Consider the following 18367-nt stretch of genomic DNA (forward strand, 5'->3'; position numbering starts at 1 on the left):
ATTCCACCATCCCTCGATCCTCTTCCCCCCCACCACCTCCCTGCCAAGCACCCCCCTGATCCGCACCCGACTCAGGTGATCCCCTCCAGACCCAACCCCCCTCCTCCCACAGGAGGTGATGAGCCACATACACCTACATCCTCCTCGCACTAGCAGCTTTCCCCCTCCCACACAGCCACCAGCTCATCTGCCCCTACCGCCCATCATACTTTCCCGAGACAAGCACACCTGTTGCCACAGGAGTTCTTCCGCAGTGGCCCATAGTCCTACCTGAGAGTTACAGAGCACGAAGTGTTCCCACTACCTCTAGAGGTGGGGATCTTCGTGGTTCGTAAGTCAAGGAGGGGCAAGGTCTATCTACTAGCACCACCGGATGGACCAAACTACAGTTTTTTCCTTCAGCCCTCTCACTCAAGGGATTGGACAACGACACAGATAGAGGAGGAGTTGAAGAGTCAGGTGGCGGACCACATCTCCCAGTGGATGGGAGAAGAAGGACTAGCACTATTTGCACAGTAATGGCCTGGTTGCATAATGGACGTTAACTAGTGGGCTGATGCCGAGGTCCCATACTTGAGCATTATCTTTCAAGTCCCCCCCACAGTGAAGAGCTCCGAGGAATGTGATCAAGTGAACCCTGGCACAGGCGGCCCATTTCTACCAATGTACAGAGTCACGACTCTCAGCATGGCTGTTAGATGCATTGATAGTACCACCTAGAGCATCTATTACCCCTATGGTCCGGCCGAGGGCCACCATCTAGACCTGCACGAAAGCGTACTTGCATACCCCATAGTTTTGCCTCCTCATCAACAACCTCCACACTGAACAGATGCTTGTTCGGTCAATCACACATTTTCCCATGAGCTTACACCTTGCATCCTCGAATGTGAATAGCCTCCACTACAGTCCGACTTCCAGTGAGAGAGGAGACTAAGTTGTTAGACTTAGAGTATGCAAATGATACAGCACTCTACATAGAGGATGATGAGTTAATACTGGAGAGAGTGAGGCTGGCTCTTGAGGTGTTCTGTTCTGCAGCGGGAGCGAAAATCAATTGACGAAAGTCGGTTGGTTTCCTCACAGACCCGGACTCTCGCACGGAGTGGAGCGTCCACCTAGGATTTAGATGGGTGAGCAGAGGGCAGACCGTCCGATACCTAGGGTTCCAGGTGGGACTCGGCATCACTCCCGCCCAGCACTTCTTCCAGTCCTCGATTCTATTCGGAGAAAGCTGACCTACTAGAGCACGGCTCTCGCCTCTCACTAGCCGACCGAGCCCTAGTGGTTAACCAAGTCCTCTTAGCGACGGCTTGGTACATCGCCTCATGTTGATGCTTCTCCTCATCCTGCGTAGTGCAGCTTCGCCGCCTAGTGCGGAACTTCCTTTGGTCCGGATCAAATGGCTCCAGGGATTCCAGGGCCAAGGTGACGTGGGCGACCATCATACGGCATCGATCCAAGGAAGAGCTTGGGATCATAGACCCAAAGTATCAGAGTATGGCCCTCTTGGGCAAGCTAGTTGTCTGTGGCCTCACACCGAGAGGGCAAACCCGGAAAGTCCTATTGCAGGAGGGTCTTCAGGATTGTAGACCGAGGCTTGGCGGTGAGTGGAGACTGTCCCTGAGATGGATCTTCACGTCAGCCCAAATCACCCCCCCTAGATCACCTTTCCTATGCAGCTTGCTTCACGTGTGGCAGGGCCTCCGTAAAGCCCTAATCCAGAGCCCCCCAGGTTGCCAGGAGGAGATAGACCGTCAGCTGGTGATCTGGAAAACCCAGTTCAGGGATCGAGAAGAGGCACAAATTAGTGAGTGCTCCCACATCGAGTGGGCTGATTGGGAAGCTAGCCCGGCTCGTACCATCAGGACACGACGGGAGGTGTACAGGATGGTGGACAAGGAGGTGCTACAACGAGTATCAGGTTGCCAGAGAGGAGTGGAGTTGAGGAGAAGGGAGATAGACACAACCATACCTCAGGAGTAGCTTGCTCCCCCGATACAAGAGCCAATAGAGCCCGGGGAGGTATGGGTCGCTAGGTTTTCACCAGCAGGCATCCCCCTACAAGTGGAAGGTAGAGTGGGCAGCACTCCACCTAGGACCTTCTTCTCCGTACAAGAGAGGGGGCATCTTGCTCTTGACAAAGGGCAAGAGGATGAGGGGATAGTTGTTCTTTCATGAAAGAGGATCCGGGTGATTGGCCTTCAGAGAAAGACTTGGTGGCTAGACCCTTTTGTCTTTTGGCTGGAGCTCAGGGAGTGGCGCCTCTGGATCTAGGAGGGTAGGCCACTTGATGACCTAGAGTGGGATCCGGGAGAGTGGCTATGGCCAACCGCTGTGGTCGCCAAGAAGCCACCCAGGTTCCTGGAGTACATGGCCAGGATTGGCAGACACGTACTGATACAGGAGGATATGGATTGGCCGTCGTCACGTAGTAGGCACTTGGCGGAGCATAGCATTACGGAGCCTTTCCGACGGACCTTCTCATGCCGCCTATGGGATAGCTGGAGGTCGAGGAGGGTGTTGTATTTTTTATGGCTGGTGGCACATGGAGGCTTTGCGGTGGGAAGTTGGCTTGCCTAAATGCAGAAGGAGGGAGGTTATAAGCATTGCACACAACAGCCTCTGGAAACCCCAAAGCACTGCCTTTGGTCGTGTGAAGCGGCGTAGCTCGTGTGGAGAGGAGCATACTGCATCCTTTGCCGCATAGCACCCAACCTTGGATATATCTCATGGGGAGCTTTCTGCTGGTAGGAGGTCAGTCTAGGTCGTCACCTTCTATATGATGCCAGGGTACAAGACACGATATTCATTATCAAGGCAGGGTTGTGCGCAGTGGTCGGTTTGGAGGCTCTACCCATCCACCAGATACTAGAGCCCACAGCAAACCACTTTAAGGTATGGGAGATCACAGGGAGTCTTACTAGTTGGCATATCTAGAAGGCGCGGTGTCAGGAGGCTTTCGACGAAGAGAGACTTTCAATACAGGCGACCTTAGCAGAGCTCTGGACCTCCATTATCCACTCCCTCCGCAGCCAATGGGATCAAGTGCAAGGTGAGTCCAGGGCTCGTCAGGAGCTCCGATATCATTTCATGCGCACTTGGGGCGGCCAGGACTTGTTTTTCGTGATGCAGGCAGGCAGCCCCAGATAGCGATACATCATCCCCCCCCCCCCCCCCCCATGGCTTCTTGCCCCCATCCCCCCCAGACTGCCTTGAGAGGCTTGTATACATGATGTATTTGTGACTTTCATCAGCTCCAGCTAGTCTATTGAGCATGAGCACTCCGTTGTAATCAGTTTTCTTTTAGTAATATAATCAGCCACATTTTACTTGCAAAAAAAAAAAAGAGAGAAGGCTGAAAACTGATCACCCGAGGCAAAGAATTGTCGCGCAACAATTGAAGAGATGTGTGCTAATGTAAGCGGCCTGCTGGACAGCAAAAACACAAGTACTGCAACAATCATCTAGTGGGAGAAATGGGAGCAATTTGTCGCCTCGCACCAAATGCTTAAAACACAAGCCGATCAGGTGTTATGATGATGCAGCAGATGGAGACTTCCAAATAGCAAGGTGATGGCTGAAAACAAGCCGCCTAGGGCTGGATAGTAATGGACTGCAGTTGGTGATGTCTGGACAGCCTATCTATTTATAGATGTTGAAGGGTGCCACAAAAATTAGGGTTTTGGGGGACCACTGAAACTCTCTCGAACCATGCACCAATTTTGTGTTTTTCATTAATTAAGCATGTTTTGGAGCTGTTTAAAAATGCTTATCAGCTGTAAAGCATGTTTTAGCTCAACGTCGTCGCCGCCACAGGACTTCATATAGAGGAAGTTCTACAAGGGCAACCACACTCAAAGCTACCTCCAAGCAACCTGATAGCTACTTTGGTAAGTGATCTTATCATGGTGGATTCTTAGTTGTGGTTACAATGAAAATCAAAGGATTCTTCTCCTAGTCTTCCCTCAGCCACTCCCAACTTCTCATGCGAGTGGCTACCATGGTTCAAACTAGTTCCAAACATTCCCTAATGAGCGTGAGATTGTACAACTCCAGACCACCTCAACGCTTGAATTCACCGGCAAGAAACACTTATCATAGTTAGAGTCTATCAATTAGCAAAACTTGAAGTGACCAACAACTGGTCAGCTAGCTCCACTTTCCTGTAGTAAGAACAAGTGCAAAAGCAAAACGCTACAATCTTGAGAGAGCAAACAAACAACTAAAGTCAGGACTGAGTAGCTCTTGGTTTATGAGTTGCTCTAGGCTTACAAGGCACAAGGATAGCACTACATGACAAGGATTTCCAACAACTAAAAAGTGTGGCCACAAAAGTTCCCCACCACACTTCTTTTGCAGCACCTGTTTGCTATAGTTTTGTGGTTATGCAGTCTTCTGTCAAATGTTTCCTTTGATCAGTTGTTATCACATGTTGCACATATCCACAGCAAGGATTGAAACACTTCATTACCAGTTCTGAAGTGCCCATAATTCACAAGAACAAACTATAAAGTTGAAAATTGTAAACACATGTATGGAGCATTTACGGCCCTGCTTCCAACAACTGCCATGCTGTGCATACTGTTGATATGTTTTGCATCACTTGTTTTCAGAAATGTATCTACTTATGCCTAGTCACCACCCATTGAGGGAAGAGAAACAGAACTTTAAAAAACTGTTTAAGAGCATTCAAATAATTCACTCAATTTGATCCAACCTAAGCAACTCAGCAGCCCCCTTTAACTAAAATAGGTAATTTGCAGGCTGACTTTAAACCCAGGTACAAAAAAGTACAACAATGAGATGATATGGCTGTTTTAGACAGCATAGAGCAACAATACATGATTTCATCTACCAGGATGCACTTACCATTGTCCATTGATTTGAGCTCTCACCAAACTGCATAAGTGCAGTCCATAACCACACAGTTCAACCCTGAAAGGACTTCCTTTTTTCTCCCCTGGCAGTCCAGTCCAGCCAACTGGTACCAGGGAAGTTGCACTGCGTATAATCAAGGGTTCTGCTATCTTTCCTAACTCAGCAACGACTGTCCCTGGCAAACCTAGCCATTGTTGAAGATGTGGCATATATGGAACCTGTTCCATGGAAAAATTTGGAGGCGTATTATCACCCGTGCATGCTTTATGTATCCTGCAAAGATTGGAGTTTTTATCAATTCTTACTTTACGTAAGGAAGATCATTTTTTAAATTAACCATTGATAATCTTGTTTTAGCTATGTACATAAGGTGAAAAAAGTGTCCGTAAGGAAAATATATATTTTTTACAAACTTACACACATTAAATTCGGAAAATCCGCCTAGGGTAAGTACATGTGCCCTAACTGACGTGTATGCTTTGTATTAGTTCCTACATATCCATGGGCCTACTTCAGAGGCATTGCGAGCCATTGAAGTGACAGACTAGGGCCGATTGGCAGTTCTATGGTGGGTGGTCACCAGTAGAGCGACCTCTTGTCATACAATATCCAGGATGATCAGATGCAAATGGTGAGTAAGGCTCTAATACAGACCCTGACTGTGCTTCAGCACATTTGGGAGTTACAGGGCAGGAGATACCCCTGGTTGGCACTCGCATCTTCAAGACTGTGGCAGTTGAGGACACAGCTGAGTGTGTAGGCTGTAGCTCATGCCCCACTGCACGGGAAATTGATGCATCACACTTAAAAAAAAAGGGGGAGAGAGTATAGCCTCAACTGTCCATCACTAGAGCTGACCAAGCCAAAACAGGTGGCCAATAAGGATATCATCAGACCGGATACTGATAGGACATGGATCCATGCTCCGCTCACATTGGGTACAAAGATAGCCTCCTGCCAGAGTCTTTGCTCAACACAGCTCCAAATGGTTTCATAGTGCATCCAGTCTACATGGACAGTCATCTCTCAGTTTGTAGTGTTATTGGGCAGCTCAACACCTTATCACACCAGCTACAGGTCAAGACATGCTGCTATGCAATGATTGTATGGAAGGGTCACAATTTCCAGTTACGCATCACAAAGACAGAGACTACAACAGAGTGCTATGTGCCCAATCTACTATCAGATCAAAGTGAGGTTCCACTGCCTTTCCAAAGGTGTTTGGACTGCTTGCTGGATCATGGAGTTCCCAAATGAACATTGCCTTCGGCAGTTTTTACTTGATTCCAAAGGCCAATAAAGAGGTCCGCGTCTATGGGCATGAAGAGTTCTGCTAGTTCAAGAGATAGACCAACAAAAGAGATCTCAAATTATTTTCCACTGAGAGGAGATGGATCTGCTTGCCCCCAAGAAGCAGCGTGCCCCCCCCTCCCAACAAGCATACAGAGGCACATCAAGAAGCATTAAAATGGAGCGAGCTAGAGCACTACATATTGTGACATAGCCTCGGCCACATGGGTCACACCTATGGCCAGCATATTGCCAACAAATCAAAAATATCATCACCCATCACACGAGCTATCCAACACGACATCTCAGTCCAGAGATGCCACAGCTCCCCGTGAGGGGCATCATGACACGACACTACAGTTACACGATACCTTAGCACACTTTGGCTTTTGTAGACTGCCATTCACATGCAGTAGTAATAAACAATAGTTATATCTGTCGTCGTTCTTTTCCTTTAGTTTTGTCTTATCATGATGACATACTACATGTACTAATGTATCACTTTTGGTCCATGTACTAATGTATCACTTTTGGTCCCATAGGCCATTTTGACCTTTTGAACACACCTGTAAAGACCCCACTTTCAAGAACTACTATGTCCAGAAATGTAGAATGGACAACCTCCCCAAGGTTGAAGAGTCATGGGAAAACATCAAACACAATCAATGAAGCAGTATATGATGAAATTCGAAAGTTGGTCAAGGTGGAAAGGCACTTATTATGTATTGAGATGCAAGGAGAATTGTGGTAAGAACATGAATAACGATGGATGATAAAATGGTTAGTGTGCTTGAAGAAAAAAATGCACTAATGAAAAACAAAGTGCAAGCCCAAGTACATATGGAAATATAGGTTGCAGAATGTTTTATGAAGCCTAAGATCAGGAAAAAAATGCACAAAGGAATAAACACCCACCTAGAGAAGGATAAGATTATTTCAGCATTGAGGGAAGAATTAAAGTATGCAAAAGCAAATCGGAGGAACATGAGCAAATGGCAGCACCCCAGCTTGAAGTAGAGCCTAAAGGCTTGAGGAAAAAATTGTACGTATGCAAAGACAAATTGAGGGAACGTAATGCAATTGGAACACCTCAACTCAAAATGGAGTTGAACAACATATAAAAGGAATCGATACATTTGCAGAAGTGGCCAAACAGGCATTAAAAAATGATAGATGAGAATCCAAAATGAATTCAAGTGGTGAAAAAGGGCAGCACAAGCTAGATGTCATGGATGACACGTTAGAGGAGGAAGTCAAAAGAAAAGTAAAGCCTTGCACGTAAGGATCACAGGTTGGCAAGAGAAAGGCACTCCCCAAGAAGATGCCAACTCATTACATTCAAATATTAGTGTCATGGAGGTACCATTATCAAGTGCATGGCAACTTGCAAGTTGGCAAGGACACCACTAAGACAATGCCCCTAATATTGACATTTGCAAATTTGGAACAAAAGAGAGCTTTTGCTGCCATGTGGGGTGCACCAAAAGGGAAAAGGTTACTTGAACAAAAAACTTAGACCAGCTGAATTGGCACACAAGAAGAAACAAATGCCATGAATGTCAAGTAAGGAACGCTAGGAAATGGGCTGTTTACAAAGATGGGAACATCATTATGGGGCATACAACCAAATGACGCTAGCAACCTATGAGGACGTGAAGATATCCCTACGGAACTATAACAAGAGCCTTCGACTTGATGTAGGTTAGACATCTCAAGGACAATGCCTTCTCCACGGAGACACATCAATGCAAAAGTAGTAGGCTCCCAACATCAATACAGATGGCAATCCACGTTTCACCCACAACCCCGAAACATCAGTGTACTAAAAGAGGGGGGAAAAGTCTGCTTAAACAAAGAACTTGCACCAGCTCAATTGGCACACAAGAAGGACCAAATGCCATGAGCATTGGAAGCATAAAAAGCTAGAGAGGGCTTTTTACAAAGGGAATGTCATTATAGAGCATACGACCAAATGACACTAGCATCCTTTTAGAACTTAACTTTCTATATGCAACTATAACAGAAGCCTACAACCTGACGTAGGCTACACATCTCAAGGACAAGGACATTGCCTTCTCCATGGCGACACATTAATGCAAAAATGGTAGGCTTTCAATGGTGCATGGATATAGATAGAAATCCGCATTTTGTCAACAACCCAAACTGTGGGGGGTACCATAGGTTCACGAGGAGTTGCTATTTTGTTTAGGAAAGGGCTGGTGGTGTCATGAGGACATGTATTTTTGAAACCTCACTTAACATGTGGATTAATTTTTAATCACATGATAAGTAAATTTACAAACCCGGGACCTGAAGAAATCACGGGATGTAAAAGGCAAAAGTTGCTATAAGTTATGCCGCACAGGTACTTGGTGGTATCTGGTGCCAATTGTTGGCCTAGGTCATCCATTTGGCCATAAGTGTCAGTTGGTGACACTAGAGAAGTGGTGTTTAATGGTACCTAACGCCAATCTGATGGTCAAAGATGGCACAGAGACACTCGGGAATGAAAGTTGCCTTGCCAATTTAATTATTGGCCAGTCTAATTATTTTTCAGGGCACCGAAATAATTATTAGATTAATTTTCAGTATTTTAAAGCTGAAATTTAATATTTAATTATGAAAAATGCTGAAAAAACCATTTGGGAAGGCTGTAACTTGTGAAAAATGCCCATGCAAGACTGAAAAACGTCTTTAGAGGTTGGAGAGAGGCATTTCTATAAATCCAGCCTGCAAGAGAGAGGAAGGAGGAAGGCTGGTTTTGTGGTTCCATTGCCGAGATACCACTCAATCCCTTGATTTGGTGGGCCCGAGGCGCCTAATTGCAAGCCAAAGCTTTGTACTAGTGCTGATTTTTACTCTCACCTAAGAAATTACAACAATACGTCTTCATACAGTGAGATGGACTCAAGTAATGATGATGCCTCTCAGTATGAACGTTCACATGGGAATGAAAGGAAGAGAAAGATTGTATCCGAAGTTGAGTATGAGATACTATGGGCCCTTCCAGGCGTTGGAGAAGATCAACAATATGGCATATCGGCTGAAATTACCTCCACATTGGCGGATACATAATGCCTTTCACGTTAGTTTGTTGAGGCCTTTTCATGGTGATGTGCCAGAGGACAAGTCTGCTGAAATTCAGCCTGAGGTTGAGGAGCTAGATGAGATTTTGGTATCTGAGCAGATTTTGGCACATAAGGAAAGAAAGGTCAAAGGTAAAGTTTCTAGGAGATACTTGGTGAAATTTCAGAATTATTCACCAATGGATGCCAAATGGATGGAAGAGGATGACTTGACAGACCATCCTCAGTTGTTGCAGCTTTATCTAGATGCCTTTCAATTAGAACCGACTTTAGTTCGGGCTCCATTAGGTTTAGCAGAGCAAGGGTCCAGAGTATTGCCTGATGCTCAAGGGGGAGGTAGCACTTCCTCTCCTCTAGTTATGGACAGCTCTCGTATGTAGTGGATCTCGGATGTATTCAACATGCATCCAAGGTATTGCGGTCACATTTGCAGCAGTTTGTGACTAGTTCTCAGATCAACAGGTGATCAGTTTATGATCAGATTATGCTCAGTTTTCAATGGTTTACATCTAGTTCCATGGACAACACCATATGTTATGATGCCATTGATGTTTTAGCCATGATTTATGCTTGGTTATGCTATGCTATGGTTTGGTTTTGCCAGATGAGTTGAGATCATGAGAAATAGATATGTCACATGATAATCTGGCAATGTTTTTGAGATTCCTTGTGAGTCTCATGTTATGTTATGTTGGCTGGTAATTTTCAGCATATATTGGGCATATGAAATGGTTGAACAACAGTGCGCAATGTTGTGTTGACTATGATGCCCTATGAAAATTCCAATGTAGTACTTTGCTTTTGATACATTTGGCAATGCAATCGAAGACGATTGCAAGGATTTCAAGGGAGAGGGCTATCATGAGGACATATATTTTTGAAACCTCACTTAACATGTGGATTAATTTTTAATTACATGATTAAGTAAATGATGCACATGTGATGTTAAAGTAAATTTACAAGCCCGGGACTCGAAGAAATCACGGGATGTCAAAGGCAAAAGTTGCTATAAGTTATGCCGCATAGGTACTTGGTGGTATCTGGTGCCAATTATTGGCCTAGGTCATCCATTTGATCATTATGTCAGTTGGTGACACTAGAGAAGTGGCGTTTAATGGTACCTAACACCAATCTGATGGTCAAAGCTGGCGCAAAGACACTCAGGAATGGAAGTTGCCTAGTCAATTTAATTATTGGCCAGTCATATTATTTTTCAAGGCACTGAAATAATTATTAGATTAATTTTTAGTATTTTAAGACTGAAAATTAATATTTAATTATGAAAAATGCTGAAAAAAACCATTTGGGAAGGCTGCCACTTGTGAAAAATGCCCATGCAAGACTGAAAAACGTCTTTAGAGGCTGAAGAAAGGCATTTCTATAAATGCAGCCTGCAAAAGAGAGGAAGGGGAGGCTGCTGGTCTAATTTACAGCCATTGGAGGACCTTCTAAGATAGCCAGGGGCAAAAGAAAACCAATCAACAACAGGAGACAGCATCTACAAGCTGTTGAGGCAAGGCAGCAACAGTAAATGACTGATTTTCTTCAATTCTTTGCATCTACATGCTGTTGTGGCAGGGCACCAGCTGCACTTGACTGATTTTCAATCATTCTTCACGACAAAACTCTGAATTTTCTCTCTCTACAGCTTTCCCTTTCATCTACCCACCAGTTCACAGCCTTGCACCAAAGATCTCAACATTTGGACCCTTGGAGGCTGAGAAATTGCAAATTTCTCTCCTGTAAACCCTAATTTACAACAGAAATTAGGGTTTAGTAGCACCCTTGGAAAGCTGCCAAAAATTGGAAGCTCCAAGTCTTGGATTCAACAAGACTAAAGGTGAATTTCAGCCAGGTGGAGGACTAGCCAGCCATTGAATTTGGGGCATTTTCATCATCTATAAAGTGGGTGAATACCAATTGAGTGCCCGAATCAAGGGGCAAAATAGATTGAAGACTTGTTGGTCACTTTCGACAGCAAGGGGGAGTTGAAATATCGAAAGGGATTGGGAGAATCCCATTGTAAGTCAACTTGTCTTCAATAAAGCTAAAGAAATACCGAAAGGGGTGCCAATTTTGGGACCAATCGGATATGCATTGTCCAAGATCAGTAGGTAAACTTGTATTTTCAGATTTGCATTTATTGTTTGCTGCTGTAATTAAGTTGTAATCATGGACTTACCACCCTATCCGAGGAGGAAGGCTGGTTTCAAGTGGATGTAGTGCACAAGCACATGAGCCCAGAGGGATATTTGCAGTGAGTTATTTTACACTAGCTCTTCACGATATACATCACAAGGGGAGACACCCTGCTATGTCCCAAGGCATCTAAATGGGCACTAGTAGCACTAGTCACAGTGGTTGTGACGTGCCTAAATGCATTAAGGGCACCTTGGATTTAGAGCAGGCAAGTCCTGTAAATAGGACTCAAGGCACTATTGTGCACACTCATTGTGTGATCACCACTTTTGGACTCTTGGCTCCATGGCCAACACATCCATACACCAGGATGGTGTGGACTAGTGGCATGGGACACCAACCCTTGGGATGTGGTCATGACTCAAAGTGCTACTAGCTCCTAGGCTAGGGGCTGCGCCCGTTTGGCTCTATGGTTGGGAGATGAGTCTGATGTCCAATCCCTTTGATGGTGAGTTTGGCTTGTGTCATGTCTCGTGTGTAGGTTGGATCCTAGGGGTACTTTCGTATTTAATGTTAATATTAGCATTGATTTAATGATAGTGTAACATTAAATGGTATTGTTGCTTTAACATTTAATGTTGGTGTTAGTACTAACAATTACTTTTAATGTTATCATTTTCATTTATGTGAATGTTACCTTTACTTTTTTAAACTAATGTTAATGGTTACTATTAGTCATGGGTGTCGAAGAGAGAGAAGCATTATGATGGAAAAAAGAGAAAGAGTTTAAATTTGCAAACAAGGAGAGAGAAAACGCTACAAATGGGATTAGAGAAAATACAAATTCTTTGTCCGGCCTGATGGGGAGAGAGAAGGTACATAATCTTCTGTCCTAATCCATTTGGACTGCCGTTTCAGGACAAATGTAGACAAAAGGAGAGAGTGTGTGCCACAATGTGAGAATGGCACAGAATAGTGGCTGACTGGCAAGCATGACCATTAAATACCAATTTATTCATAGGCGTGTGGTGTGCCTTCGGCAATCTATAGGCATGGCATGATAGCATTGGCAATCTGTAGACATGTGATACAGCCGTCACCTGGCATTTGACATGATAGGCATCTCAAGGACTCTTCTATTTAATCTCAGCACAAGGAGCATATCCGTAGCCCAAACACACACACGGGTAGCATCCCAAAGTTGTTGCTTCTTTCAAGTCTAAAGGAGTTTGTCTATTGTGGCGATTCTTCAAGCTCAAGTGAAGAAAATGCAGCGCTAATTAGCTGAGCTCCGCACTCTCCCATTTTGTGTTTGTGTCCATAGCCATGAGGGCGTTGCCTCTTCAATTCCAACCCAATCCCTTTAAAGGGGAAAAGAAGGATTGTGATGAGACAAACATCGACTCATGGTTGGCCAAATGGACAATATATTTTAATTTGTATCAATTCAATGATGCCCAACACATCAAGTAAATACAAATCATATTACAAGGGAAGGCGTACGCTTAGTGGACGGGCTTACATTCTAAGCCGGCGATTTGAACTAATTTTCAATCCATTTTTCAAAAACATTTTGTGACCAATGATCGAATTGAAAATTTTCAAAAATTATTTGCGCTTGATACGGGGAAGAAAAGCTTGAATGCATACTTGTAGGAATTGAAGGATTTATTGCATAAGACAAAGGCCTTGGATGATCCCCAAGCATTGCTCTATATGTGATATCTTTTTGGATTGCCGTCAAACTATCAAAATGAGGTGCTCCATAATCCTCTTCACTCACTCAAGGACGTCTACATGTATGCAAAAAAATTTGATAATACTTTGGCTGCAAGTAAGATCATCCAATCGGCTAGCGGTTTCCATCAAGCTACATCAATCTTTTAAGTCAGAGAAATCATCTATCCCAGCGGCAACTCGTCAGCCAACTTCGAAGTTGCACAAGAAAAAAGACGGCAAGTGTAAGGTCACTCGTAGCAAGGATCACTTGAAGAGCTGTTGTTTTGCCTCGAGTCATTTTCATAGTGATTGCAAGTGTCCCCAAAATAAAAAAGTAAAGTCTACTTCCAAGACTTCAATAAATACTCTTGAAGCGCCATGTATTTCTTCTGAAATTTTATTTTAAGAATGTTTTATTAATGCTAATAATAACGATACTAGTTCCATTAATAAAACTGTTTTTAGTCCGCATGATCTTTTAAACGCCACAAGGCATATAAATGGCCAAGACGTTACAGTTTTATTCAATAATGGTTCTACTCATTATTTTATTTCTTCTCCCTTGATGCAAAGTCTGTGACTCCACACCGTACCTACTAATCGAGCTTATCGTGTCTGATATGTGGAGAGCCTTACAGTGGATCATTGGAATCAGGTGGTACCTGACTTAGATCTTTTGATCCAACACTACCATCACATCATGGATTTCCAACTTATGAGCCTTGACCATGTGGATGTCATTCTTGGCATGCCATGGTTCTTTGAAAAATATTTCTCCTTGTATATTGATTATAGAAATCATGTGTTTTCCGATTGTTTACCCTCTCGAATCACAAATAATAATATACATATGATTTCAGCAATGGAGTTTTCTCAACATCTTTCCGATCCAGATGTTACTACTTACGTTTGTTTTGTTGAAAAAGTTCAATCTTCTGATTATCGATGTAATTTGATTCTTTTAATAATAATCTTAATACAAGTTCAAATGTAAGTGAGTATTTGGATCCGATATTGCATGAGTATGCTGATTTTTTCAGTCCGAGTTACCTAACGGACTTTCGTCGTCTCACAGAATCTTAGACCATCATATTGAAACTTTGCCCAATAGCCAACCAATCTCTTGGCAACCTTATAGGTTCAGCCCAAAAAAAGAGCAGGAGGTAGCTAGACAACTTCAGGACTATTTGGCTAAGGGCTATATTGAGCCAAGTAAATCCCTATGGGGCACACCCATCCTTCTCGCCAAAAAGAAAGATGGCATGATGCACTTTTGTGCCAATTACAAGCGTCTCAATAAGGTGACTATCAAGAATAAATATCCATTGCCAAGGATGGATGATCTTATGGATCGACTTTATGGTGCGCACTATTTCACCAAAATCAATCTAAGGTTCAATTATCATCAAATACAGATAGCTTCAAAGGATGTCCCGAAAATTGTATTTCGAACGCAATACGAGCATTATCAGTTTTTAGTTCTACATTTTGGATTGACCAATGCTTCTTCAACTTTCCAACAAATGATAAATGATCTATTTCATCCCTATTAAGGAAAGTGGATACTCGTTTTCCTCCACGACATCCTTATTTATAGTAAGACATTGGACAAGCATGCTAAACACTTGCGTATTGTCTTACATCTCTTAAAACCAGAGCAATTGTTTGCTAAACTATCCAAGTCCAAAATTTTTCACACGAAGCTATTATATCTACATTGATGGTATTCGAATTGATCCCGAAAAAATACGTGTAGTGCTCGATTGGTTTATTTCTATGACCATTAGGCAACTAAAATCTTTTTTAGCTTTTACAAGGCTCTTTCGAAAATTCATTAAGGACTATGCTCATATTGCTGAACCCTTAACACGTATGCTTAAGGGTATCTGAAGCAAAAAAAGCACATTAGTCCATATGTTATTTGGACTAGAAAGCTTGATCAATATTTTCAAACATTGAAACGGCTTACTACCATTGCACCGATGTTGCAAATTATCAATCCGAATAAACCTTTTGAGGTTCATACGGATGCGACTAATTATGCTTTAGGTGCTATTCTTTATTAGGATGGCCGACCTATCGTGTTTGAGAGCCATAAGCTTGCCGATGCCAAAACGCATTATACCACCTAAGAGAAGGAATTGTTGGTAGTCATCCATATGCTTAAAGTATGGCATCATTATTTGGACGGCACTCGGTTCATTATTTGGACAGACCACCACTCATTGAAATACATATATGATCAACTCGATCTCCATGGCCACAGCGTGAGATGGACAGGGCTTTTACAAGAATTTGACTTTGAAATTCGCTATAAAAAAAACGCAACTAATATGGTTGTTTATGCTCTTAGTCGAATTCCTGAAGTCAATACCTTGTCCTTCTTCGAAATTTCGATTGATTTCTATCTTTCTCTTAAAGAGTGTTATCAATATGATCTTCGCTTTGGTAAGATCTAGCAACTAGTTCAACAAGGACCTAGTACCCCAAGGGGCTTAGACGGTCCAGACGACCAAAGGCTAGCTACTGAAAGAAAGATGGTGGAAAATTATTCCATTAGAAATGGATTACTTTTTAAAAATAGCAAAATGTGTATGCTTGATGATCAGGATATCTGTAAGAAAATTTTGTACAAGTGTCATGATGCACTAAGCACCCTGAACTTTGGCCTTGGTTACATGTTATTTTTATTGGCCACATATTAAGACTATGGTTGAGTCTCATGTGTGCGAGTGCCCGCAGTGTCAACTTAACAAAGCTGAATAGCACAAACAAGTAGGGAAGTTGCATCCTTAACAAATCCCTGATAGGAAATAGAGTAGCATTTCCATGAATTTTGTAGTAGAATTGCCCTATACAAATCGAGGTCATGATAAAATTTGGGTTGTGGTCAACTGATTGACGAAAATGGCTTGATTCATTCCTACAAAGACGATCGTAAAAAGCCATGAGTTGTCTAGTCTCTTTGTCAAACAACTTTATAGACTTTATGGTTTGCTCAATGAAATAGTCAATAACCGGAATCCTAAGTTCACTAGCCATTTCTGGCAAACGGTCTTTCAAAAGTTGGAAAATCCATTGACCTTGTCGTCCTTAGAACATCCAAAAATGGATGGGCAGACCAAACAGACAAATCAAACTAGGAAGGATATGCTTTGTGCATATGTTTCCTGTAGACAATCTAATTGGGAGAATCATCTTCCTCAAATTGAGTTGCTTATAACAATGTTAAGCATTCGGCTACTCATTATAGCATGTTTATGCTTATGTATGGTTATGAGCCGAAACCACCAATTGCCATAGAGCTCAAGGGGGTGAAAATTCACTCTATAGTTGACTTTCTGTACGATATGCAGGAGATGTTGACGATTGCAAAGGAGAATATTAAAATAGCCCACGATCGTGCTACATTTTATGCTAACCAACATTGTACTCCCAAAGAGCTCCAAGAAAATATGTAGGTTTACCTTAAAGTTCCAAAGGACTCCAATTCAATGACTACCGGCAAGTGCTATAAATTATCTTCAAGGTATTGTACTCCTTTCCAAATTACCAAGAAGATAAGTAGCATATCTTATAAGTTAGATTTACTATCAGAAATCCAAGTTCATCCTATGTTCGACGAGAGTCGTTTGAAAGAACGACTAGGACAAGGATAAACTTAGGTTTACCATCGGAAATCCAAGTTCATCAACATGAGTCGTTTGAAAGAATGACTGGGACAAGGTGACCAGATTGTTCCAATTGAGGAAGTCTCATGATTTGAGGATACTACTCATTACATTCCACTTGATTTCAAATTGGTTCTTGTCCTTATGGCTAGACGATCCCATCAGACCCTTTATCTCGAGTAGTAGACCTCCACAAAACATAGTCCCCCAAAACAGCTGGTATGATGAAGAATATTGCGAGAGTAAAGCTAGACTCCAGCTTGGGATCCCTCTGGGCACTTGTACACACAGCCAAGCAAAAAGACTCTTGAATCCTATTGCGAAGGAAGAAGCATAACTGCCTAGCTAAGCTTGAGAAAGAGATCTAATAGCTATTGTAGGGGAGGGGCAGCAAGAGAGCTTGGAAGATATTTCACAAGAAAAAGCCACCCACCCCAATTGCAGCACCTAAGGCATGGCACAGTTACACTGGAGCTTTGTATGATGTAGCAAATGCACCAAAACCTATGACATTGAGGCCAGTCAATAGTACCTTCTTTATATCAAGAATTATCATAAATGCCATTGATAGACTGCAAACGAGGAGATCCCAATCTATGATAGCCTAGCCATGCCCATGATACATTGGCTTCAGTTGGAACACATCTTTCAGAGGGCTATTTGCAAGACAAAAGGCCCCATGATTCTCAGAAGCTTTTATGATTGGCCATTGTATGGCCAAAGTATATGGTTCTGTCATTGAGCATTAGTTGAGCAGTTGGGGCAGAGAGACACCACCAAACTGTTGCACAACATGCTGGTTTTTGGAAGCGGTTCACCACACTAGACCACATACTTAAACAAAGAAATCATAAAGAAGGGAGGAGCACATGGGAAGAGAACTTGTTCTTCTGTAGACTTTCACAAAGTCTTTGAGACTACACCATAAGCCAGGGCCCAAGCTTACGAGGAGACTACAAAATATCGGGGTGCCAAATGATATACAATTGGTATAAATCCTTTATGAATCAGCAACACACTTATTCTGAGGCTACAAGCTTAATGATATACCGTGAGCTATGCAGGTATAAGTCAATGAAAATAAGGATACAGGCACCAAAAAGGCTACCAGACAGAGTGACCAGCCTTACTAGGGTACCCACTATCACCTACACTATTTAGTTTTTATATCAACGAGATTGCAAACTACATAGACGGATTTGGGCGACCTGCTAAAAGCATGGTTGGAGTCCTGATACCCATCTTGTTATATGTTGATGATATTGCGATCATTCCACACCCTCAGCATTAAGATGCATTACACACCTTTTGAATAGATTAAAACCTCTCAAGAAATTTTGCAAAGACCAAGGTCACATTGTTCAACACAACACCAGCATGAGTAACTATATCAAATAAAGACCCCATAGAGATTGTCAGAACATATATATAATTGGGTGCAACCTTCAAGAGGCCATAATACTCCATGGGAGATACAACAAAGGCCAAGTTTGCATGAGGCCTAGCAAAACTTGGTTCAGCTGAGAGACAGTGCCATGTGTAGTTCCAAGAGCTACACATCAAACTATGGCTTTTTGATAC

General features: G+C 42.9%; 1 protein-coding gene across 1 annotated transcript in view; it reads right to left on the bottom strand.

The window, feature by feature from the left end:
* LOC148012606 (lipase class 3 family protein) overlaps positions 1 to 18367 on the bottom strand; it is an 84757-nt gene that overhangs the window by 41000 nt on the left and 25390 nt on the right. The window contains exon 10 of the mRNA XM_087669442.1: positions 4873 to 5154. Within this exon, the coding sequence (XP_087525568.1) occupies positions 4873 to 5154 (282 nt within the window). The remainder of the gene's footprint in view (positions 1 to 4872; positions 5155 to 18367) is intronic.

Source organism: Lygodium microphyllum, chromosome 27, assembly GCF_053477565.2.
Source record: "Lygodium microphyllum isolate KBCC chromosome 27, Lygodium_microphyllum_v1.1.10, whole genome shotgun sequence".
In the NCBI taxonomy this organism is placed as follows: Eukaryota; Viridiplantae; Streptophyta; class Polypodiopsida; order Schizaeales; family Lygodiaceae; genus Lygodium; species Lygodium microphyllum.